Source organism: Mya arenaria, chromosome 9 (genome assembly GCF_026914265.1).
Source record: "Mya arenaria isolate MELC-2E11 chromosome 9, ASM2691426v1".
Lineage (NCBI taxonomy): Eukaryota > Metazoa > Mollusca > Bivalvia > Myida > Myidae > Mya > Mya arenaria.
Window position 1 is genome coordinate 51,511,084 of NC_069130.1, and position 27,946 is coordinate 51,539,029.

The 27,946-nt window shown below is 33.0% G+C and overlaps 1 protein-coding gene across 1 annotated transcript in view; it reads right to left on the bottom strand.

The window, feature by feature from the left end:
• The window catches only part of LOC128246159 (uncharacterized), a 121,940-nt gene that overhangs the window by 88,042 nt on the left and 5,952 nt on the right, over nt 1-27,946 (bottom strand). The window contains exons 9-10 of the mRNA XM_052964349.1: nt 27,781-27,946; nt 26,562-26,672 (exon numbers count right to left, since the gene is read on the bottom strand). Coding sequence (XP_052820309.1) covers nt 26,562-26,672; nt 27,781-27,946 — 277 coding nt within the window. The remainder of the gene's footprint in view (nt 1-26,561; nt 26,673-27,780) is intronic.

Genomic DNA, 27,946 nt, shown 5'->3' on the forward strand with positions numbered 1-27,946 from the left:
TGACAATAAGTCTTATTAATCGTTGAAGTAGTCTGGCAGGATGGACTGTGCTACCATAACATATGATGGCATGACCCAAACGTAATGAAGCAACCATCAGTCAGTCAAATTTATTCGACTGGAGGGTAACCAATATGTTCTTTTTCATATATTCTATGAATCAATGTATGGAACATTTACTTCATTAACCTTACAAAATTATCAGTTTTTGTTTGTTTTATATTGAGTCGTTGTTTTATTTGTATTTATTATTTAGTAAAAGCTTGATGTTTATGCACCAGATTGATTATCTATGTGTCCATGGTTCGGTACAGACTGCACTTAAAGATTGATTATAATTGTTCACCGCATATGTTATATAATTCTCAAAAGATGTTTTCCTCAACAAATCAATCGAAAACCTTTTATTATAATAACATTTGCTAACTATTTGAATGCTGCGATATTATAGTGTTATATAAAAGTTTATCAACCATATCTAGCACGGTACGCATATCCATGATCCATGAGGTCTTTTATAACTAAAATGTCAATAACATGCGGTGATAAAAGATCCCGTTGGAACCTGTTAGGCGACCATTGCTTGGATATCATTAGACTGTACAGTTACTGATGATAGAGATTATAACTTAATTGCATATGATTCTATGTGTTTTATTATCTAATAATAATCACAGGCAATTCATTAACATGAATTCTTAGGAGGAGAAATGTACGAGAAAAACATAGTTCGCAGCAGATATCGGTATACTCCAAATTTTCGGCACAGTGCTAAAGTGAGTAAATAAATTTATATCACAAGCAAATTACGCGATACAATATAACGTAAATGGCAACGTGCCTAATGAAAATGACATTTATCTTCACAACACAAATGCGTTTTGTAAGAACACATATCCTAATTCAAAAGTGTACGTTTGGTTGTCGACATAAGTTGACGATCACTATCCTTTCTTTATCGGGCTGCTTAACAAATACGAGAAGGCAAGCCTGTCGTGTCCCAAGTGCTGTTTTGCAATGCCAGATTTTACCACGATATTGATAGTAAATAGATGAATATAACGAACGAAAAACAAACGGGATGTTTTTGCAGTTTCTTTATGTTAATGTTAATGTTTGAGCAAAGGTAGCAACAGGTAATCGCCTCGATACGGTCGCCGTCAACATGATAGATTAATACCAGTTGTTTAATTATCAGTTATGCAAATTGATATTATTTTTAATACTATTAATCAAAATCTTAATTAAAGCCTTCTTTTTCGCGTTTGAGCCAGCATTATGACCAGGTACTAAACTCAAAAGCCTAGCGAAATACTCAACAAGACTAAAATGTGACAAAAAGGAAGCAGCCTCTTAGCATACAACCATTGTGCAGTTATCGAACAAAATCGGATTTTCAGGTAAAAAAATACATTGATCTTAGACCAACTTACGTTAAAATAATTAGTCTGCTGGTCAGGTTAAAGGGTCCTTTACCAAGTACCAAGGCGTTCTTCAGATACGAAATGGAAATCTATTTTTAAAATTTTAATGAAGGTCACCACGACCTTACCTTTGACCAGCTAACCTCAAAATCAGATTGTTTTATCTGCTGGACATGACCAAACTGCCTTTAATGTTTGAGAACCTGGGGCATAGCAATCCCAGATGTTGTATAACTAACAATAATAAATTTAAGGTTTAATGTTTTAAGATATGAGTCAAGCTTGACACGAGCTTTGGATGAATAAGGAAAATTGTAAATTCATCCAGTTTATAAGGGTATGATAATAATAACAGGCGACCATTGCTTGGATATCATTAGATTGTACAGTTACTGATGATAGAGATTTCAACTTAATTGCGTATGATCCTATGTGTTTTATTATCTAATAATAATCACAGGCAATTCAATAACATGAATTCTTAGGAGGAGAAATCTACGAGAAAAACATAGCTCGCAGCAGACTTCGGTATACTCCAATTTTTCGGCACACTGCTAAAGTGAGTTAATATGAAACAAATATTTGATCATATGTTATGATTATGGTCGCTGGGGACATTTTTTATCAATGTTGGTCTGATGTCTGAATGTGGCGTAGGCTTGCTATCATACGTTAGGTATTGCCCTTATGCGATATGTTGTGATATCACCGATTGTTGTCTTCTTTTACAAGACTTGGGAGACAATGTTTCTTTCGGTAAGTTTAACTTGTTTCCGGTTGTCTACTTTGTCAAGTTCAATACTGTCAAAGAGACCACAAGCGGTGCAGCCTTCAGAGTACAATGCACGGTACATTTGAGCTCAGAACGATGAAGGTAACACCTGGTAGGCTGCTTTAATGATCAGTAAACGAATAGCCTAAACGTTTAATTCTTTTGCAGGAAAAGAAAAGCAATATAATAATTCCTCAATTCTTATTGAATGATCATGATTCATCTGCAATAAAACAAGCAATTTAAAAAAAACTGCTATAAAGGGACGAGTTAAACTCAAGGGGATTTATACTTTAAGTGTTTGCCATTCCATGGGTAACATTAACATGAAAAGAAGACACGTGATATATGCTCAAAACAATAAATAAACAGAATATAGAAGAACAGAGTATACAAAACAATAAAACACATATGTACGCATACACCTGTCAAACAAATCGCACAAAATTGAACGTCTAATCTATTCAAATAGTGTGAACAATAAAGAACCGATATAAAATCTCTCTACACATCATTCTTCTTCGCACAAAGGCAATTAGTTGTTTCAGTTCAGACTAGCATCAGACTAATAAAATGAGATTTACTATCCAATAACACTTAATATAATATAAAGCAGTACTAAATCTTCAATATATTTTTCCGACAATTTTTTTATGTAATTTGTTAATGCATATATCTAAACACACCATTGTGCTAAAATGATAAAAAGTTACGTTATCTATTTTATGCATTTTAGAATTGAGAAACTTCTAAAAATATTTTACACCGGATATTTTATACTTAACATAACTGAAAATATGTTTTTGGCTTTCGTCAAGTCAATTAGTTGAAATTAAACCCACCACGCTGACTTTGCTGAACAACGATAGAAATGCTTTAGTAGTGGAATTAAAAGAAAAAATAAAGCTCCTTTTAAATTTTATCTAATTTGTTCTTCAAATGCAAAGCTATCAAACTTGATTTTAAGTAAAGATAACATTATCCTTAAAGGAGTGGTTTTACGTAAAATTACGAAAGATGAAGAAGAAAAAAAGACGAAATTAACCACTTAAAGGCTGCAACGCTTTTCGTGGCCATGACAGTATTGAGGTGACGCATAAGACAATCGGTAACAAGTAAGGCTACCGTGAAATACAAATCTCGTATGTCTTGTTAAACAGCACTCTATAATATCGCATTTTCAACATGTAACATTATAATGGGTAATTCCTAACAAAACAATATACGCCCACTCCCGCAAGAACATCACACAATACACAACACAAAATAACGGCAATTATGTTTTCAAAGTTTTGAAATAAATATTACCTAAGGTTAAACTTCTGAATTAGACATCCTTTCATAACGTTAGTGTCTAGACGAAAATAGCAGGAGTAACCAACTAAAATTAACCTGAAGTTTCATTTCCCTACTTTGGTACCTCACGGGAAAGTAGATGCCTGTGATTTTCATAAGAATAAAAAGGAAATGTTCATGTGTCATACAGGTACAAACTATGTAAAAAAAGTAAATGAAACAAATAAATCATATAAGCAATTAACGCCTAAGATCTCATAAAGGATTCTCTTGTTTTTACATATTAATCTTTATCCCCGCATGTTAATGACAGAGGATAACGGATGATGTATGCGCGAACCGTTCCAAAATAAGGTTATATTCGTAGTAATATAGTGTTTTAAATAGCATTATGATTTTGCAGTAAGTGCTTGTCAGAAAATATGAAAATAAATAATTGCTTTCACAGTAGTTCCATGAAGTGTAATTTTATCATTAAAGAGAACGTTTTAATCAACGAAAACTTATCAATTTCGAGAGGCCGTCTCCATTCTGTCGTTATCTTTGGACAATAAAATAACATTTTCAAGCGGAACTATACTCTAGCAATATGAACAAAGGCGCTGCAGATTTGAGGGAAGTTCGTGAGTCAATCGCTATTTCTATCGAATTCGCCTTTATAAAGTTCGAAATGGCAAACAACTAGTTCACTGAAGCATGTGTGAAGTAAATGTCTAGATAGATTGGAAGTGTTCTTATCTTCGTGCTTATCCTCATGGTTTTTTGAAGAAGATGAGAACTATGTTCCTTAATATTAACATGCTTCTGGAGCGTGAGTAAAATTAGTTAATTTAATGTCTTTAGAACATGACCGGTTTTACCAGTTTTTTTTTGGTCACTCTATGGTTAGGAACGCGGAAAGTAGTACCGATATTACACACGGTACACGCATGATACGGAATCAGAAAACGACAGTATCATGATACGGATTTTCAATACGGCGTGCTGTATTTTCACTGTTGGATATGAAATCTGATAGGCATATAATAAAACACTTAATGATAATAGGTTGGCAGATGGCCTTATAACAATTAAGTACCAGATAGACATGCCGTAAATGACAATGTTTGACTATTACGTGTAAAGGACTTGTAACGACCGCTTCCCGGAAGCAGAAGCAATACAAGAAAATAGGGAACTAGTTTTTTAATTGGTATTTAGCAAGTTGGGCCCGCAAACCTCGCAGGCCGCCCCTGCTTGTTGGAGCCGTGACATTGAATGATGGAACGTTTAATTAAATAATAATACTTTAAAAACTTGTTCATGCATATTTTATAATGTGTATTTTTATAACGAATTTAAAAGACTTTACAAAAATGTGTTTTATAATGGGTATTAAAATTTTAAGGTACAATAGGGTTATTCTATTCAAAATAAGTAAACTCAATTGATAATAGGTAGAATACACTGTAAGGGTATGGTTGGTATCTAGGTCAAGGTCACGATCAATTGTTTGAAAAGGTTGAAGGTCAGTGGCATAAAGTTAGTTTTTCAATATAAAGGTTATTGATAGTTTTTTGGTTTTCCATGTGACTCCAATAAAAACAAATAATGATAATTTGTAGTTGATAGTTGATATGTGGATTGAAACAGAAAAAACATCGCTAAATTGTGTAGACACAGAACACCCTTTCTGTTAAATTAACTATTCAATCCCTTAATTCTAACAACTCTGAAAGTATCTAGCTGTGGTGTCGTATTATCAATTATTCCCAGGCGTTAGTGAATTGATAAAACGACACCACAACCACACATTGTTCATTTTAAAATTAATATTTAAAGTAACAATTCATCTAACACTTATATTGGATTTTGTAACCATATATGTGGTATCACTTTGTGTTATAACGTTTTACATCAGTAATTAAATAGCTGAGATGAGTACAGTTGTTCTAAGGAATTACGATTAACACTCACACTGAACAATTTGATGAATCCTGCTAAGTTACGCTCCGTATTGGTCTTGTTTAAATAATCACGTTCAGTTTTATTAAAGAACAAGGCCCATAAAGACAATTTCAAAATAATTTCCTTGTCATTGTTTTGAAGTTCGGTGTATTCCGACATACGAGACATTGCGGAATGTATATTTCTACATCAACACAAATGTGTACGCAGCAAAACATATGATATTTTTACCTAATAAGTGTTTCGAATATATGTACTCTTAATTTTATTTATTCTACCAATGATATATAGTGAAAAGAACATTTAGGAACTTTTTTTAAAATATGTTATATACAACACTAGAAAGCATCTTAAACAAGAACACACACATGATATTTTGAATAAGCCATGTTGTTATTATTGTACACAAATAATTATAGTACAAACATGCTTTGATTGGAAAGGTTAGCTTCTACAAAAAACACAAAAAGGCCAATTGTTTTTAGTAGTCACCAATTAGTTTAGACCTGCCAAGTGTTATCAATTGTTTTCTTATATCAAACATGACGGTTTCATCCAACAAATACACACTGTTGTTTAATTATATAAACAAGTTCAATGTTTTAACTACCAATAAATCTCAACGAGTTGTAATACCATACATAATTATACGTATTTTAAAGCAAACCGAACGGGTCGCTTTCATCGTTGTAGCTACACACAAATCCATTACTATCGCCTTATGTAAAGGTCATTTCCTGAATCTTCATCAGATTCATACCAAACACGTAAAAATAGTAACATTGACTTCGAAACAACATACACTGTGGTAAGCAAGAATTTGTGTTATTCAAAAGGTATTCTTCTGTCAACAACTCCTTCATTTAAATATGGTCAATATTCTAAAAAAAAAACTGCGCGGTGGAATAAAACAACAACACTGTTATAGCATGACATATGACGGTTGCGTGATCTCCGTGACGACAATTATTCCAATATTGCAGACATCAAAGAGTTTATCACCTGCAGACCAAGTTTATTAATTATACTCGTGTTTGGAAACTGTAACTACAACACCAGGCGGAGAAACTAACAACTTCACACACGTGATCTCGGATAATTTCTGTTTTCACTCGTAGCAGCACGGTATATATATATATCGTATAAGTGCAATCGTATTCAATAACTATGTCATGATTGTTTTCCGTACTTATATCAACACCCAATGCTTTGTAGATAGGTTCTTTCTTAACGCAATTCTGTATATCAAGACATTCCTAATGTTAGCGAGTACTGAAATGTAGATGGAGATTAGATGTACCTCATAATACGAGAAATGCATTTTACGTCATCTAAATTGACAGTAGCGTTCATTTGTGGTGACTTAAAACCAGTACTTTATCAATTACAATCTGTCAAAAACCTTATCGATTGAATGATGTCATGTTTACTGTTACAGTAATGGAACATGTAAAAATCAATTTTGAAATCGTTAAGGCTCTCAAATAAATCAGTATATATATTATTAATCTCTTGGTAACCTAGTTTATACATTATACGTTTTTTTGTTCGACAGGAATATGTTACGATGAATGATTTACTTAAACGTTAGTTCAATAATTTGAACTAGATACAAAAAGACCTTCAATATGTACCCCACCTAATTGATAAAAATAGCAGTGTTACAACGTCATTTGGCTCCCCGTTTACAATTTCTAGTGTGACTAAGATATAGTCTCCAAATAGTTTATCGCTGATCTATTCTGATAGAACTAACCATGATTAAATGGTCATATTCTGCATATAATGCACCTCAAATAACTCCAACAGATCGACTATCGGGTCAATTACTTTATGAACTTTTATTGATAAGTTGTAAAGAGTAACGGATCATTTTGCATGAGATATGCATTTCGTTTGTTGACAAAACAACTTTAAGGCCCTAGTTTTGTGGTTTTAAAAACGTGTATTGTATGAACAGGGCAATTCTTGTATTTTCATTTTACAATAATCGTTTTTCTTTTAAACACTTTACTTTATCTAAAGTTACATTTTTTCCAAACTTCAAACTCTTTGTAGTAATTGTCAGTGGTTGAATAGTTTTGGTATATTCTTATTTCGTTTCCTTTCTTCTTACAAATGTACAATAAAGCAGATGTATGCACCATAGATCAGAGGTCGGTGTATCGGTGCTTTATTGGCTGTGCTTAACTGAGTAGTTATGGATTGTCTTGTTAATTATACGTTTTGTCTGAATGGTAACTACGTATTATACTGACAAATGATACCATTAAAGGAAATTAAAATACAAACCCCTCATTTGCAAATTCTAGAAGCCGAAGTACATGTTTTCATGAAATTTTGACTGGTCATACAGTCCTCACAACATTTGTACAGTCAGCCTAAACGCATGTTATTTGTGAAAGCTCTATGCTAAGTTTTGCCTTTTTTGTTTTCGTGAAGATCATATAATTTGAGAAAACCATCGTCAACTGTTTGATTGACATTTAATACCCACTCCAGCAGACAGTTGGCCTAGTTACTTTATAGGACATAACCTGGCCAGATCACACCAAAGCTCAATGTGTCTGAACACTGAATTACTACGCCACGTTACAGGTTAATTTATCGTTTTCTGTTGGTTATGCTTCAGATAACATTCTAATTTTGAAAGAAAAACTACAGTTATTTTGCAACGGCGGTGACTTTCATAATAGATATGTCAAAGTACGAGGCACCATCATATTGAAATGCATAGTTGTGAAGAAAAAAAGGAGGACTGTCACTTTTTGTTTCGGTAATATGTTTTTTTCGGCATAAATAATGCTGACTTAACATTAAGACTCGCATTATATTTGTCATTTTCCTAAGAGAATGGCCTTATCTGTACCGTTGTTCTTGAATAACACGTTGAAATTGATGAATGGATACTAGTAAGTCATGAACAAACTACACTCGAGGAACCAATTCATATATACATTTATATTGGCATTCGCTGGGCATTGAGCAGTGATGGCTACCTAGGGCTTGGCAATGTAGTTTCGAGTGTATTATAGTCTCAAATATAGCTGTTTAGGGACTTAAACAACTAATATTGATAACCATTTAGATAATTTATAGGACGTTGTCGACAATTTCAGCCATGATAAGATTGTACTTTGTCCGTATGATAACGCTATCTAATCACCACCGAAATGCGAAGGAGATAAGTATTTTTAAGTGTGTATGCGATTTCATTGAGGAAAAGGGCAGTGAGCATGGACCATAACTCTTGCTGCAGTATCTGATTCTATTTATTGTGTCTTGTTCATGTTAATGATATATGTCATTAAGGAACAGCGCAGTGCACAGTGATTTATTATTGATTAGCAACGATTTGTATGTATTTCTTGGTAAGAACTGCAGAAACTTCTGTTTCTGTGTCATGCTGTTCAAATTTCGTTCACCTCAATTCACTTATATTAACAATAACATAATTAAACTCACACATCAGGAAAAGTTACGGCTGATCGGTATTGCCGCATTGGTAATTATACGACTCAATACTTCCACAGAGGTGCATTATCATTATCCATTAAGAAATAAACATCTGAAATGTCAGATGTTGACACTTCGAAAAGTACGTGCAAGAATGGTCCCGAGTTTAAACTGTACGTGTTGATTTTATAGTCGCTGTTGAATTTCGGATTTATATATTTATAGCTTAGTAGAAAATATTTCGGCAAAAAGACAACATCCTTCACACTTTCCAAATTCAACTGTACCAATGAATCCTTAATCTAAAGTTAAATGAACTTTGTTAAGCTTGCATGTTTTATTTTGATGCACAATTTTACATCCTTGCTTTGCTCTTATCTCTGTAAAGATTGATATACAATTAAGCTTGTTAAACCCTATTCAATTGCTTAATATGGGTCTGTTATATTTGCTTTAAATATTTCTTGCTTGTTATCTATGAAATTATTTCGGAAACTTTCGTAATGGAACTGTCTATACTGTCTATAACTGTATGAGATTTAAAATGCATTTCAGACAGTATTGAATCAGAAAAACCGTTTAAGTAGAACATGAATTCCTTAAATAAAGATAAACAGAGTTGTTATAAATCGTTTCTTAATCTAATCTTTGTATTTAACTACTGCAGTTTGATTGAGATCGGTTCCCTTTGAGAAATATCTGAAAGAAAATACGCCTGGGATTTTCGTATTATACATAGAGGTTAATGATTGATTTGGTGGAATTATTATAATTTGTGAGATTCTTCTCCGACAAAATGTTTATGCATGCATTGTTAAACATAAAAGTATTTTCTATTATGCTTTTCAAGTTTTTTGTTATATTTTGTTTCGCTCATTTTGATATGTTATTTACAGTTTCTTATTTTAGTTCCTATTTATTTCTACTGCTTAATATATAGAAGAAGATTATATGTCTATTGATCATGAGCATACATTTTGTCATCGGTCTTATATATTTGACATGTTATTTAATTCACCATTAAGCTTATTAAAGATATTGTTATAAGTTTTAATTATTAGATTATTCGTTATGATTATTTAAGAGGTGAAAAAAAGAATGTACGAACTACTTTTCTTTCCGTTCTTTTAGAATAATATATTAAAGGTGGATGTGTAAACCATACCTCAGTATTAATTTCAATGCTTCTAAAATACGAACGGGTCTATTTATATAGAAGATACACAGGATCGGCGAACACGATGATAATTGTCGATTCCCTTGTATCACCGCCAATCATTCCGATGTGAATTCGCGATGTTTGGCACAACTATACATTCGTTTATACATTTCAGTAAACACTAAATACATAAATTAATACAAAGTGTATACCGTCAAAAAGAATGAAGCAAAGCAAACGCAAACGTTAGCCTGTTTAATTTCAGGCAAACAAAAAGCATAACTCAACAAATATTTAAGTTATAAGTATTGAAATCTATTTGTGCAAGGTCTCTTGCAGCTTAAATACCAATCATGGTATGATAACCTTAACCAGTTTTGAAGAGAATGTTAAGTTGTTGCTCGACTTCGCTGACGAGGCTATAAAAAGCATTGACCATTTCCGAGCTTGTATTTCTTCACAAATACGCATTAGCTCAACCAATGTACACCCATCAAAACATATACCTAATATTTGTTTAATTTTGATGCAACCAATCTGTTGATGTAGAAAACGTGACATTTTAAAGTAATTGGCTCCACTCTCTTGTATGGTATTAATTAAAGGGACAAAAATATTTGTTTGAGATGTATTGAACTTATGAGGGTCCATTTCCCTCCGTATGCTAATTAAGCATTTTTGCATACGCAATTTTATCCTAAAAATGTTTTTGTTGGTAATTGTAACACAGATGTTTGCTAACAGGATAATGTCTTCTTGGACATAATTCATTACAAACAAGCGCGTTGCACATTGTAATGCTTAGTGACAAGCCCTTCAACCAGATATATACGAAGCCCTAGTTTTAAGACAAGCCTAACATAGTAGTCACGTATGACTTTCTTGGGAAAAACAGTTCTATTAAAAATTGTCGTCTTGCATAATAATATAATGATACTGTCCGTATTTGCTTTTAAAGGAGCGTATTAAAATGCATTTTCTCTCTAAATAATGAATAGTAAGTATATATTGGAGGATGAGATAGTATAATTATAATTTGCCTCAAAATGTTTTTCCTCATTTCTTTTGATATTCTGTGTCTCACAAACCATCTTTCGAATACATCTACATTCGATAAATGTAAAGCGAACACGACATTGTGATTTCTTGCTGAAACGGTGTCAGAGGTAAAACTAGCTACTACATTTTATTTCTATGCTTTAATCTATTTCACTCTCAAACGTTTGCCATGTATAAATAGATATGAACGTTAAACTGTGTATGATTGTTTCTTCACAAATAAATATTCGACATTCTTTTATTGAATTGTTATGTTTAATATTACATCCTGAGTTGTACTAATTTTCACTAAAGTTATTTAATATTATATATTTGACAACATAGACTAATTTCCGTAGTTACCGCTTTAAACGAACAAAGTTCTCATTACATAAACTGAGCATAGCTCAACGCCCGTTTTCCCTTTATAACTAACACTGCGAAGCGCGTGTTCGCTCGCCAGACACCTAAAATGGAACGGAACGGATTTCTACATCTGTTATAGTTATCAAAATGTGGATTTCCTGACAAAGCTATAAATATTCAATATTTCAATCAGACATTAAATTGGTTGATCAAAGGAATAACGTTGTAATCATTATTAGCAATCGCATATTGCGTTACATATACTCCCAAATATGTGTGCAGTGCACTTTTACATCTTTGAAGGGATTAACGAAACGTGTTTTCATTAACATTTACATTTATTTTTGTCAGTAATGTAAAATTAGTGTCTGAAAGTTATAAACCTTATATCTTGTTACTCAAATGACGGTGTATGGCATTCATAACAAAACTCATTTAGATAATTGGAAGAAAACAACCATTGTCTAGTATTCAGCACATTAATTTTGACGTGTCTGGCATTAATGACAACACTCATGCAATACATGTGTGATATATATATTCGAGATGACTTGTAGGAAGGTAATGACGATTGCGTATAAGTAACCGACCCCTTTGCAAAAGTTTTCATATATGACTAATATTAAAGGTTTCAAAATGAATATGTAATCCCATTTCTTTTGCGCAAGAGTTGTTTAAGAGGAACAGTTCCACACATGTTTACCCTTCACTCATTTTTTGGTACATATGATGTACAAAACTAACATACGAATACCATCAATTCAGACTTATCAAATCAAATCAATTAACCAAAACTCTCAAACAGATGTTTCCGATCTCAGTCATCGATGGCTGTACTTTTATAAAAGTATTCTTACTATTTGGATTCAGTCGTATATAAATGATTGCCTAAATAAGATTCATAATGGAAGTTAAAACAAACCGTAAAATTATTTGCTGATATTTAAAAGCTATTTCCTTGAAATTGTGACATTTTTCTTAGAAATGACCAGTTCTGGCGAAATTTGTTAAAACTCCTAAATGTATTGCGTGAAAGACCTTACAAAATAATGACGTAGAAAATAATATAATTATAACACTCAGGGGACATTGATAATAGCATAAACTCCAAATAGACCTGTATTGAATTATCTGTCATTCCACTTTGCACAGAGAACTTTTGTCTCACACATCACATACTAATTACACTCACCAAATGTGAGTGAAGAAGAAGAATTAATTCACACCATTTGCTTATTTAGCTGTGATAAAGAACATTCCATTGGACATTTGCATACATCCTTATGTGAAAAACTACAGAAACAAGCTAAGTAGCAAAAATGTAAACATAAACCCGGTTTAATGGCACTGGGTAAACGCCAAAGACATAGAACACAAAAAAAACAAATAAGAAACATGGAAGAATAGCACAAAACTCCACAAACAGCACAGTGTATACATACTATAAAAAATAGGTATGTTTATCAAGGATTGCAGTTTCTGGTAAAATAAATTTCACTTAACAGAAAACTAAAGTCCAAACGAACATATAGTTGATACAAATGGAAAAAAATCATTTTGATCGATCTTGTGAGTCTTCGGAACAGAGCAGTATTTCGATGTTTGAAAATATATAGCAGTTTTAAAAAAATCATGAAAAATAGTTAAATGTAAGGCAAGCTGTTGAAATTATTTTAAATTTTATCTATGATGTCTATTGAACAATTTAAAAGTCAATTTATGATAGTTTACCGTCCAGTTTTGAAGAAAATGTACATAATGTCATGTAACCATACATTTTTATAGCTAATAAAATGCTTAAAAATCAACATTTTTCTTGTAAAAGCTTAATTGGACTTATTCATAAAAAGTACTCTTTCAAATAAATGCATTTTACTTATGATACTAACTCAAAATACAGAGTTTAAAAAAATGAGTGTACTTTTAAACTAAAATATGTGAAGAAACAAGAGCACTAAGTGGGCGGAAATGCCCCTTCAAAAATGTTAAAAGTTCTCAACTTATGTTGTTTTAATATCATAACATGTTAACAATCTTTGTGGGTAATATGATGTCTGTAATTTGATGTCTATCTGTTTTATTTTACCATTGGTATTCTAACATTAAGATTTTTTCACAATAATTCTTCACTCTTCAATATTTGAAGTTTGGGCTGTTCCCATGCGTTTGTACTTGTAGTGTGTGCACAGATGCTAACTACTCAATGCTAAGTCAATGCTGATTTGGTTTTTCATGCCCCTTCAGGTACTTTACCCATCTAGAATGTTTAGTGCTGTAAAGGAAAACAGTTGTACTTTAAAGCCATTTTAAGGAAAACAGTTGTACTTTAAAGCCCTTTTAACTAATTAGTATTGATAATTATATTGCCATACATATACAAAATAAAATATAAACAGTTTAATTTGTCTCGACTTTATTTTGAAAAACAAAAACAAACTGATACATTTATATAATGAAAATTATGAAATTTATCAATTAAATTCATCATCATCATCATCATCATCATCATCATCATCATCATCATCATCATCATCAATCATCATCATCATCATCATCATCATCATCATCATCATCATCATCATCATCATCATCACCACCACCACCACCACCACCACCACCACCACCACCATTTAATTATTAAATACATTGTGTTAATCAATCAAAAACCAAGTCAAATATGTTTTATATAAAATACTCACATCATCTCTATCAGATGCGACCGCCTTGTGGATAGACATGGCTGTCAAATCCGCTCTAAAGAATCCAACATAGTATTTGATGCAGGCTGGAATTCTTCATAACCCAGTGTTGTTGACATTGTAATATTCAGTCATTTTCCTGCCTGAAAGAAATTAGACTTTTGATTATCAACCACCAGAAACTACCACCGTAAATCCAAATGCACAAGTATTATACATTCTGCACTATTATACGTTTTAGCCAAGAGTAAGGGGTGGTAGGCACAAATGTGTAGTTGTTGTGCGTATGGTTGATAATGATTCACGACAGACTGGGGTTTTGACGAGACCTACACCAGCAAATGAGTTTCGCTAGTGTCCAAGCAGTTATTGGTTCGAGCCCCAAACCACGCACAACTTTTCTTTACAGGTTATCTTTGAAGATATGCATTTTGCAAACAAATAACGGGTAAGTACATGTATTATGGCATGTCAGAAATAGGTCACGTACCAAAACACCTTAAATAATTTTAAACACTATTTTAAGTCTAATATTATTTTAAGATAAAATAATCAAAATAAAGATTATATACTCATATACATAAATAATGTACATAAGGACATAAAAAATATTTAACATGTTCATAAGTACATGTAAAATATGTAACATGTACATATTAAGTACATGTAAAAAATATGAACATGCTGTTTAAACATTTAGTCCACCTTAATGGCCGTCAACGAGTCTTTTGACGATTTTTTTACTATGGCAGACTCGAGACGTCGTTACAGGGATACATAAGAAATGTCAAAATAATAAAAACAAAGTTTCCATGATCGCTCATTATTGTAGCTATCAAAACATTTACCTAATTAAAATGGTTTAAGAATTCCAAAGATAAATTAAACACAAACGTTTTTGAAAACATCAACGTACAAAACTGTTCAAGGTCTACTTACATTTATAACCCTTTGACACGAATATCTGAATATTCCAGTTCCATGACGATTGTTGACAGTTCGTTTTTTCAACAGAAAATCTTCTCTTACGCGTATAATTCACTTATAGTCCATGTTTTACTGTAATGACTCAAATTGAAAGATGTATCGTAATCAATAGAAAAACATCACCGAGTTTCCATATACTTCGATGTAGAAATTGCATTATTGACCTATGAATAGCGGGGAAACACCTTCTGTTTCTAAAAAATAGCAACATCCGGTACAGGCCGAATATCCCCGATGTTCGTCGCGATCTGTTACGGCGAGTGGCGATCCATGTCGATGTTTTCCGATGTTACCCGAGTTGTATTACATGGCCTTATACGTTAAACCAGTTTACGTGCACAATCCTCACTCTTATATCAACAATCCTAAATAAAGAAAAAACGTAAAAGGTAAATCTTATCTAAGTATGCATTAACTTGAGGAAACTTAATAATAAAACAAATAATACTAAATTTATAGGTAAACCCCAAGTACTTCAATGGTTAGAGATCCCAACTCTATCTACAGACAGAAGAATACAATTAAGAGCACCTATTGCAAAAACTTTTCAAAAAATACGATGCAGTCATTGTTTGAAACTATGAGCATCACACACAGTCAGCCTTATAAAATATAAGGTTTAAAACTGTGTGAGCATAGAGTTTCATAATAAAAAGTATCATTGTACTAAAACTGGGAACAGATAAAGAAACATTATCAAAAACAAAAGCGACATATATTAGCTTATCTTTTCTTCCAAATGATAACGTCACATGCCAAACCACTCCGAGTCAGCCAAGGAAGGTTTTAAAGATGACACGAATTTGCAAAATGTTCATAAAATCAAAGGACTGAAAGCTTAATTATGTAAGGATGCTATATTCAACCCTAGATTTTGTTTCAGGAATTCATCTTCGAAGCTATAAGGCAAGTACTCTTCAAAGTATTGAAACTGTTTGATCAAAACGATCATTAACCGTAGCAACACTGTAATTAAGCTTAGGGATCATATTATGTATTTCTAAGTATTGTTTATGATAATTATGTATATTGCCTGTAATATTGAGCATCTGTGTAATTGCTTTAAGGTGACTACTTATTTCTACAATTAGCATGTGTTTTTTTTACTATTTGCATGTGGCATTTGTGTACTACCGAAATAACCCCTGTTACGTTAAAGTTTGCTCTAAATGTATGGCCAGAATACCATAGGATATGACCTCCGTCCACTTTGTTTGACAAACAGGAAAGGAGATGTTAAAATAATTTCATCAATTTCAAAATGTAATCGTAATGCTACTGTGTTACTATGTGCTCGTTTCCAGTCAGTTAATTGAAATAATAACCGGTTCAGCTGGAGGCCAATTATGTTATAATTAAGAGTACTCAGAAGATGCCATATTGATCATTCTTCCTCTATATATTCCGGTAGAATTTATTTTGGTGCAAACGCACCTTCCGGCTTAACATCCCGGTGCCCTTAAACAAGATTTTGTTGGTTTTTTGCTGGTGATTAATTACGTTGTAAATGCCTTTTTGACCAAATAATGCAAAAACGCCACGCTATAAAGTATGTCATACATGCAAATTAAACGCTTCCCTGTCTAAGTTTAATAAAATAAAATAAAACAGCACTTGAATACGCGCATCGTCGAATTGTGCTAAGCTTAAAAACAAAACAGGAAAACAAAATTCATCGGATTTAATGATATTTTTTTTAACTTCATTTCATCGAATCTTGCATAGAGCTTCTTTTTATTAGAAATGAAATGAGTCGCCTCTATTTATCTCAACTTCCAGAAACGATATTTAGATATCAAATGAAACACTAACTTGATTTACAAATTTATGTGTTGCACACTAGTAGCCGTAATTACACATAATTTAAAGCGAATCGAACAATACAGACGAAACTTATTCACTCCTTTAACCGCTTGTATATACAAGCTAAGACTCTACAATATTTTAGAATGCCAAAAGTCTAACTTGACTTAAGATTCTGAAATTTAGAAGTAACGATCAAATCAAATCAGTTTTAACTTTCATACCTAACGCTATTGGGTGGACGTTACACTACTTAAATCAAGCTAAGGATCAACTAATGCTACTATTAACATGTCCTTAACACAGGTATTATTTTTTTAGAAACGATGATTGCTTATACACGGCTTACGTTCCATTTTAAAATAAGTTGTTACAGAATAACAGCAATTTTATCATAAACATATTCAAATGTGTTTTTATTTTATTTAATATAGCCCAGAGTTATTATAAAAGTAATGAAAATATAACTTCAATATTTAGCTTTACTTTTAGACACGTAAATGACTGACTTATGAGTTTAACTATTTTTTTATGTTGCTTAAGAAAGACAAGCCAGATGACATTTTGACGTCTGTTCAATTGACAGTAGCCTTTCTAATAACATATCAGTTTAACTCAGAAGTACATTGTTAACGTTTTCTTAAATCATCAATAATATGTTGCTGTTGTATTATTGTGTTTTCATTTTCGACATTTGCAAACATGGCTTTTAAATGCAACTTTTATTCGAAAAAAGAGTAATTTTGTAAAATAAATTGAAAACAAAATATAAGTTTAGCCTACTTAAACAGCAAATTGACATTTTTGCTATTTCATCTAATGATAAAATTTATAATCTCCTTCCATTATGTGTTAAACAATGTTAACAACTGTATATTCATGTTGATGTTATGCTATTATTCGTATTCTAGACAATAATATTCCGAGTAATAATATACAAGTTAGACCGGGGTTGCCTTTTCAGAATTCTGGATATTCCAAATTATTGGATTCCAAATAACATACGATAACTCCAAAACGTTGGTATCATAGTGACAATAATATTTGACATTTAAGCAGTCCTGTTATGGCTTAATAGAAAAGAAAACTTTCAAGCGTTTGTTTGTTGTTTAACACATATGACCGGTGCTCTCAAATATTGTCTGCATTTAATTAATTTACAAACTAAAAATCACCTTATTTTAAGCGTTATCTTTTATTTATCTTAATATATGTTTATTATGTTTATATTGCACTATTCCAAAAGGAACGTTTACTTCTTTGAGGGGTCCGACCATCAACTATACAACTTTTGTTAAAGCTCCAGTAATCATAATGTTAAATGTTGATTCCTCCGTAAAGGATTGGAAACAGTTCGAATTAGACGCGTTGGCCTATTTTGAAATTGTTCCAGTATATAAACCCTGCCTTTGGTAATTCATGTTCATGTTCTTTTCTCCAAACATGAACCCATTTCTTATGGATCTAAAATAATATGGGATCACCTGAAACACAAAATTTAAAAATGTTTGTATTGGATCACATTGCATGAAGGCGAATGAAATGTATAAATTTAATTTTTCGAATTCTTTAGCTTGTATGTGACGATAGCTGGCAGTTTGTAGAATCCCTCTGGAGTCTATTTTCTGTGCAGAAACCAGTATAGGCATCCATTTCGAGAGGCCATAAGTTAGCATTACTAGATGGGCTCAAACCACAAGATCTTGAGTGAGACTGGGACACCTATTCCACTAGACTACTCTTATCTTTTAACGATCTAGATACAGAATATTGTATTGAAAAATAACCAGATAGTACGAGACAGTAAAATGGTATTGTCTTGAATATTGGTTGTCATTGAATCGTTTTACTCGTAAAGTACAAATCTAAGATGGTATGTTGTTACTGCAATACGTGACAATCAGACACTTTATTACTTTTCTCTAGTTTGTTATCAATGTAGTTGTTTCTACATTACACCGTATTAATATGTATATAAGCCTTTTTCTGAAGTTTGAAATCAGTTTATTTTTCAAAAAAAGCCATTTGTCATCGAGATTAGGGTATTCTGTAAAATGTATATTATACAATTAACGGATCTGAAATTCGTTTCTAACGAGTGCTATTTTTGAATGATCCAATTTTGGCATTGTACGTGTCTGATATGTGGTGATTTCTGATCGTGAAGAGACTAAATGGACAAAGCAATATTGTATAATTGCAATATTGCGGTGTTGTATTAAACGTTTGTGGTTATTTGTGACGTACCATTTTGCAAAATGCAAGAACATTTGCGAAACAATTAAGCCAATCAAGAGCAAATAACATTGGAAATTCATGTAATTATTTTCAGTTAATGGATCAGACTATGAATAATACTGTTAAGCATCGATAACAATAAGGACTTTATTCGTTTGTATTGTGCAGGGGAAATATTGTGGCTTAACCAAAGTGTGCCAAAATAGTTCAACTTCTTTTTACAGACGTGGAAAAATAAACGTCCTTCGGTAATCACAATAATTATTTTTTTGTCCATTATTGCTTTGACTGGAAAGTATGAAAATGTTATAGCACTTGAATCACTACGTCTTGTTAAATGAAAACGTCTGAAAGGAACAACTTGTTTTTTTACAAACATAATAGAGGTCTAAATCTTACAGAAACGAGCCAGCCTACGCTACCGAAACCAAGCTACAAAAGGTGAGCCTCAAACTCGAAACAGTTAAATGCTAGTCCTCTTGTCCCCGGTGCAAACAGCGCCGGGAACAGTCGAGAAACAGGAGCCAGGTATGTGATAAATGAGTTGTAGAGAGAATATTCAAATATTCTCGAAGCTCTCGGGCGCCAATTTTCCGAACATAGTTCGAAACTCGAACATGTCCATTTTAAGAGCATCAAGAATAACGTAAAATTATCCTTCTTCATATTTCGGAGACATTTAAATATTATATATGTATAATATTCGTGATAAACAATTAATTTTTGATATGCTTTAATCTATTTTAACTCATTAAGTTTGTTTCATGAACCTAAACTTGTTACTTGCAAGATGGTTAAAAAAATCGGGAACAATGGACCTGCCTAATCCTAACAAGATCAATCTACGGAAAAAAACAAATGTACAAAATATGCCACAATGGGTTTGCAGCAGATTAAATGCAATGTGTTCAATTTGCCTCTGATATTTCATTACAAATGATACTCTGTTCATAATCCGTAAGCTAAGGCAGGGTACAACATCTCCTGAACCAGTACATTGCGCAAACAGCGATAACAATACATACAATGCGAATGAACAATATTAATCAAAACAATAATTTCATGATTTGTTCTGCACTTTTGATGTTCGAAGAATCGTGCAAGTCGCAGCCTCCCATTGATGACAAACGTTCCGTGGGACCTATTGTAGGGGCAAAGCTGTGAACCCTGAAGAAAGAACAAAACATATATATGGCACATATATCGTTTCATTGTTTCGACCACCATCAAACGCAAAAGAGTTAGATAAACTAGCAATATATTGTAACAAACAACACAATGTATCAACATTTTTTCAAAACAAATTTCAAATTTGTAATGCTTACATTTACAAACCTAGAATAATGAACAATGTCAAACGTCATTATTTGTTACTATGTTAAAACAGTTTTAGATAAATATTGCTGATTTGACCATTAATATGACAGTCACCCATAAATATAGACGAAATGGAGTGTTTCTCCAAACGTACTGCACGGTTGAAAACATCCCACATGCACAAAACCACGACACCACTCCATGCTTTATGATGAAATGGCCACATCACATGCATTATGTTTTGTAAGATACAAAAGGATTCATCAAGTGACATACAAGGTTTACCTATCTCCTCTTGTAATATGTTGCAAATAAATAGTGTTTACAGTATAAAGAATGAACTGAAAATAGAATAGCAGAAATTGTGAACCTCCGTTACATTTAAGTAGTAGGTAATACTATTAAACTTTTAAAGATTATTGAAACTATAACATACATTAGAAAGAGTAATTGACTCGGTGTATGTCTTCATCAGGAAAAGAGAAAAAAAATAATAATATATTAGTAGGACCTGGTATGAATGATAGAAAAACCACTGATATTGTGGGTGTGTGATCTGATCTTCATTCGGAATCATGAGTAGCGTATAAATTGTGAGAACCTCTTTGTGGATCATAAGAATTTGGTAACTTGGCTCAACAGATTGAGGTTTTGTTTGTAATCCGTCCTTCCAAATAAGAGTTCCATTTCATTGCGTATTGCTTATTTTGGTCCATTTCTTTCGGTCAAGATATTAAATATCCATTGTCTGTCTTACCTGAACCGCTGCTAAGCCGAACACCACATATAAATGCAGTTATCCAGAAACTTCATTATTCATCTAGAAATTGTGTGATACCATTCCATGGCACAGTGAACAAAAAATGCGCCTATCATGTGATTAAACAATGCCTGTCTTATTATAATTTTGCATAGGTTGTTTTTGTTTATATATATTAATCAAATTAAACATTCATATTTAGAAACTTAAACTTGCCTATTAGTAGTATTGCTGTGTTCAAAAGTAGGTATTGCCTTATGTATTATGCAGCCTCTGTTTAAATCTAACAATTTATCTAAGTGTATGAAAACAACTGACTGCTGATTAAGTGCAGATTTAAAAGTACTTCCATCCCATAGGATCACAATTACTTGCCATGTTTTACTATAGAACTCTTAATGATGTCGGAAAAGGAAATATGATGTAAATTTAAAATAGAAACTAAAAATGATCAGTTTTCATTACTGATGGTTGAACAATTTATTACCAATAACATGTCTGGTTCAATATTGTCCTAGTTGTCTTAGAAAAGGGAAAAGTTGATTTTAGTACGAAAATGTCTTATAACATGAAGAGCAAATTTCAAATAAGATCCTCTAATTTAATGTCTCTATTGTGTTGAACCTTATTAGTTTCTTATTTTCCCGTAAGTAATTGAGAATCATTTTGTCTTTAAAAGTAAGGCATTAGGAAAGAAAATAGTTTCTGTTCGGTAAAGAACCCACATATTATTTGATCATTTTTAAATCAACTTTAAAGTTCATTACTTTTCAAATTCCACAATCCAGATTTAACAGAATGAAAAAGAACATTTCCTTTCACCTCATTTCATGTAATTATACTGTGCCGTTTTTGATCGATCGTGAATGCAACAAAAATAATTGCTTTTTTCACATTGCATTTGTTCCAACCATGTATTTACTACAAGACCTGAGAAAGAAGTATCTGTTCCATGATTACCAATTTATATGGAAGGAAAATGGAATTTCGTGAGCATTTCAAATTATTTGAATATAAACAGGTATAATTGAAACATGTTTTATCACTGGACCTCAATGTACGACAAACTAATTCGATACAAACACAGATCGTTAAAACTTGACTATTTATCTATTACATTTAATTACACGGTTACACTACGCAGTGATTGAATCTTACGAATATCTATATTCTTGTAAACTTCAACAATTGCGATGCTTGAAAAATACCAGATAGAAAGATCCATGCCTTGTTATAATTAATGAACGGAAATCAAAAACGGGTGATTGTATAATTGTAATTTGATGACGACCATATGGCCTCTTGTGCATGAACCAAAATAAATTAGTAAGTCACAAAACGAACTTGTTTGCCACACAATACAGTATTTATTGTATGATTGTTCAGGCTAATGCCCTCGCCAATGGGGTCGCCGGACAGATCCACATTATTTATTATTTATAACGATCTTTGACAACAACAATCAATTAAGTAAATAGCAACCGCCAACTTTCCATTGGATCATCAATTGGCTTTAATCAAGTAAGTTATTAAGAAGCCAGCGCATGCGTAATGGCTGATAAAAAGGCATCCGCGGAGCTTTTTTCGCTGAACATTTAGCTAGTAAGGATTTAATCTTGATCTTCTAAGGGATAATTGGTCATTTGGCTGTGCCAAGTCTGCCTGCTTCTTAGTTTAAAAAACAACACACATAACCCCTTACCATTACATATTATCGTTTCTTCTAAAGCGTGGAAATGAATACACAATGATCAGGGCTCATATCAAATTTGTCCATATCTACAATCAGAACTGTACAATGTGCAATTATAACATAAAAATCATTCCAAGACAATAATGGTGGGGTTTAAATACATATTCAACGAATTTATAACAGTTTATCTATGAATTTATAGTTACAACATATTTATATTATACATACTGTTATACATTCGGTGTTTCATGATCTTGGTCAACGGGGGGCAGATAACTGTAGTCTTGGGCCATTTGTTCTATCATAAACCATGGTTGCACTAAATACTGCTCCTATGCCGCCTCTATGATACACTTGTATATAGCACATTTTCGACGCATTGCATGTGCTTCTTCCACTTGAGTTAGATAAAGATTCGTGAATAATCAAATGGCTAATCTCTATCACAAGCACGCAGGGCCATACGCTAAGATGGCATTGATAGAATCATGAGCCGCTGCATGTGTCTGCCGACTGCTTGTCTATTCCATAAGGAATCTTATTTATGTTCTCGGTGTAAACAAGTCGTCTTATTGCTATCAAGTTTTTTTGCTCCGGCAAGAATCCAGATTGGAATCATCTCGCCATAATCTTATATTCTGTTAAGACAACGAATGACAGTTTAATTACTAATATGGCCCCAATTTCTCGAAACTTCTTAAGTATCTTATAAGAAGATTAAGCTAAGCTCACTAATTTTGTCGTTCAATATTTTGCGTTTTATACACTCCTTTAAAAGTTTTAATACTTTAGATAGGAATTATCATTACGACTACCACAATAAGCCATTTTTCATTTTTAAAAAATCACTATAAGTATGTATTTTGGCTTATTGAAATAAGCAGCTTAAGCCTGTTAAGCTTAAGAAGTTTCGAGAAATTGGGGCATGGTGTCTGTTAGAAGAAGAAGGAGAATCAAATATAAGATGCTTTCACGCAATAAAACAATATAAAAGTACGCCTAAGTCATTGTATAACAAATAATGTTATAAAAAATGAGTATCAAATTCTTTCTACTGTCAAACATAAAATGCTTCGACGTTTGTATTATTGTATTACTGTAAACTATGTTGACACCATAAAAAGAGCGAATCTCATTCAGCCAGTTCATGAATATATAGGAAATTGGAATGTCGCATAAACAATAAAATTAATGATAAAATATACTCAGATTCAAACCCCGCAGGCATCATTCGAACAGTTATTACTAAAGAAAGCATATGTGTTATTAAAGAAAGCATGTATGTTATTAAAGAAATCATGTATGTTATTAAAGAAACCCTTATGTAATTAAAGAAAGCATGTATTTATTAAAGAAAGCATGTACGTTATGACTGTACATCTGGTCCCATCTCCACAGTCTCAAGGCTAAGGACACACTGTACCCGGATCATCTATCAAAACAATAGGCTTAATTTTAACATCTGCTCAAAACATTGTCAAGAACCATATACTAAAACATAGACTGGGTCTAAACATTAGCCCAAATGATAAAACAACAATAGGCTGACCTTTAACAAGTAGTTTAACAACCATCGTTCAAGCATCAATACCAATTGACAAAAGTGTAACTAACAGTTAAACCATTTAACATGATGTAGTGTTTTAAGGCATAATCCATATATTACTATGTATAGTAACGTTTTAGCAAGATGTGCGTATGTATGTTTTCCAGTTCATTTAGAAATACAATAAAAAAATAGCAAGACAGTTTAAAAGAAAAACTGGCTTACCTGAAGCCTAAACCGTCATGTTTGGACTTTCTAAAAAATGTTATATTTTCGATAGTTTTGTTCAAGCCAAGGTATATAGTGCCTATTTTGAGCTACGTAAGTGATATATCTTTTTCAACATTTTCGGAAGTAAAGATGCGTTGTCTCAAATTTATAATAGTTAATGTTAAGTGGATGTGCCATATTTAAACCCCTGTCTAATATAATCCATACACTACTTTAAAATGCATACCGCATACGATATTTCCGTTATTAATTATGAGTGGCTCTGTAGAACCATCGCACCCATTCAAGTCCTTCAACCGTAAAATAAAACAACCACGTCCGATATTACAAGTCTTCTTGATATTCATTTATTAATTTTTAAAGTAAATGACTTCTTAAACACAGACATAAAGACTCTTAATGGGAGCAAAGGAGACTCTCAGATCTAAACCAGAAACAGACTGCCTCAAACTCGGTCCGCAGACCCGTTGTTTATATTCGTCTATTAATGTTAAAGTAATATTTCCATTCAGCGCCGACATTAATCCGGACCACATTACACAATAATGCACCAGTCAATTGTAACCACTGCCCCCAGGTCCGGAGAATAGCGGAGACTGACTTCGGGTCCAGCCAAGAACTGCTGGTAAAATCCCCGCCAAATGCCCCCGCACCCCAGGGACCCTAGGTCAGGACTATTCCCCGCTATTTTTGGCGCGAAGACAAAACCATCGCATTCACCCGGCACTGCGGGTGTCACCTTAAAGGTTAAAACACGGCCCAATTCCCCCGCTATTCTCGTTAAACCCCGGACCTGGGGTGGGGGCGTGGTTACAATTGACTGGTGCATAATAAAAAAATACATTTAGTTCAGTTCAAGCATTCAACATAATTACATACAATGAAACAGATCAACATGATCCTTGATCATTGACAATAAATAATACGTGTTCATATATGCATGGCGATCGGCGAGTCAAAACATGAAACGAAATTAATTTTAATATTTAAAAACATAATATGGTATATTTTAATGAATACATTAATTTGATTCTAAAGTAAACTGGGTTTTTTATTTCAAAAGCTATATATACAAATACCGCGAGGTGTTTAAGTATATAAACAATATAAGGCATTGTCTTCTTTGATCAAAGAATGTAAGGGAAATAAATTGAAGCATCAGTCAGGGCACACTATTAAACAGTTATTTCCCTTTGTTTTGTAAAACGTGTACTTCGTACTCTCTAATCTTGAAACAAGCATGGATAAATATATTGTCAAACATAAATTCTTGTTTTTATATAGATAGTTCTTATGTTTTATTTATAATAACAAAGCCTGTACAAACAATACCAAAACAACATGGTAATGCACAAGCTATAACAACGATATCAATGCCTTTCCCGTTACCTATAAGAAACAGACAATTACGAGTTATTTTAAGTATGATGTCAATACGTTTATTACCTAATGACGTATTCTGGAATTACATTCAATGGGTTTGAAACAATGCATTAACAGCTAAAATAGTTAACAGCATGGTTACATAAGTAATTATGATGTAAACCTCCAGTTCAATGAAACTGTAAAATACTATCAGTGTTATCATGCAGACAACATACTGTTTATTCACAAGCATCGTTATGAACATAGACCCTGCAGATGAATATATTATACGTGTTTTATTGAAATGTATATTGAGCGAGGCATGCATTTAACATTCTGTATGTCTGCATAATATCTGATATTTGTATTCAAACCAATCCTCCGTATGTCAGTGACTTCCGGTCAATGAACGAAAAACCGAACGATTACTAGTTGACAATTAAGTGTCTATAACTTTGACAAACATTGTTTTCGCGTTTTCAATAGTCTGCGCATAATCTTCCCAGATGGCGTTCTTGGTACTTCTTCTATGAATTCAACGCCACCGCGCAGGCGCATGTGGGGAGCCACGTGATCTTAAAAAACAATCAAGCATACAAATATAACCAAAGTGCTGTAGCACATTTTTATAAATAAGTCTAGTTTATCGAACATGTTTAGATTGTTTACCTACAGTTTTACCGAAAGAAAAAAACACCGGTTTCACTGCAGAATTCGGAGCTCCTCGGCCATTTTTATCGAAAAAAACCTAGGATGTTTATGGACGGTTTAGATACTCAGAAATCGGTATGTTTAAGTCCGCTGGAAGTAGACCGCGTAGTAGTTTATTTTAACAGTTGAACTTAATGACTTTACTCTAGGGAATCGTTATTATGGTGTAATTGTACAAAATGTCGTTTTCAACGTCATTTTTTCCACAAATTGATAAATTAAGATATGCAAAAAAAATCAAATTATGTTTTTCCCGTCCGGATCGAAAAATCCGACCCTCAGGCACGCTGCGTGGCCGGTAACTCGGCAAGCCTCGTTACCGGCTTACGAACGTGCCCTCGGGTCGGATTTTTCTATCCGTACCGGAAACACATGAAAGATACTTATATCCTTCCTTCCTTCACAACATTCCATCAAGGCTCAGGGGTGTACCTAGCAAACTCCAGCACGCCATGAGGTATATATCAATCGGTTCCCCCATAAGTGCCTATATCTTGAAATCAGATTTAAAATGGATGTCCAAGTTGGTGTGTATATATATATGTAATGTTTAAGTACACTGTAGTTTAACTGCACATTTGGCGTCCAGAATGCTTGAATACAATGTATAGTATTTTCATCACTGTGTTTTTCAAAACATTAGTATGAGAGGGATACAACTCACATCATCACCCCATATAGCATTTCGAGACTAAACTTTTGCTTTTTTTCCGAGAACACAACGAGACTTCTCCAATTTAGACCCATATATCATTTTGAGACTTTACCAATAACATAACTTACATGCCAACTTCTCACTCAAGTACTCGGGTGGGCACTAAATATGCTTGCAGTATGCCTTTGCAAGCATAAACAAATCCAGCAGTATCCTACTGTGCACATGGATACTATCACTAAGTATTGGGCGTGATCATGTCCTGTACGTAGTACAAAGTATTTCTGCAACCATGACCAAATTGAAAAATATCCTACCATGCACGTATTGGATAATATCCTTGGTCGTTGTTTGGCTCCCGGGTTGCCTGACAACGTACGCTCTTGGAAGTTCCCCCGCGTCGGGGTCGGGGATTCCTATAACGGCGGCGTCAACAACATCGGGGTGTTTTACTATGATGTCCTCAAGATATGCCGGTGCAAC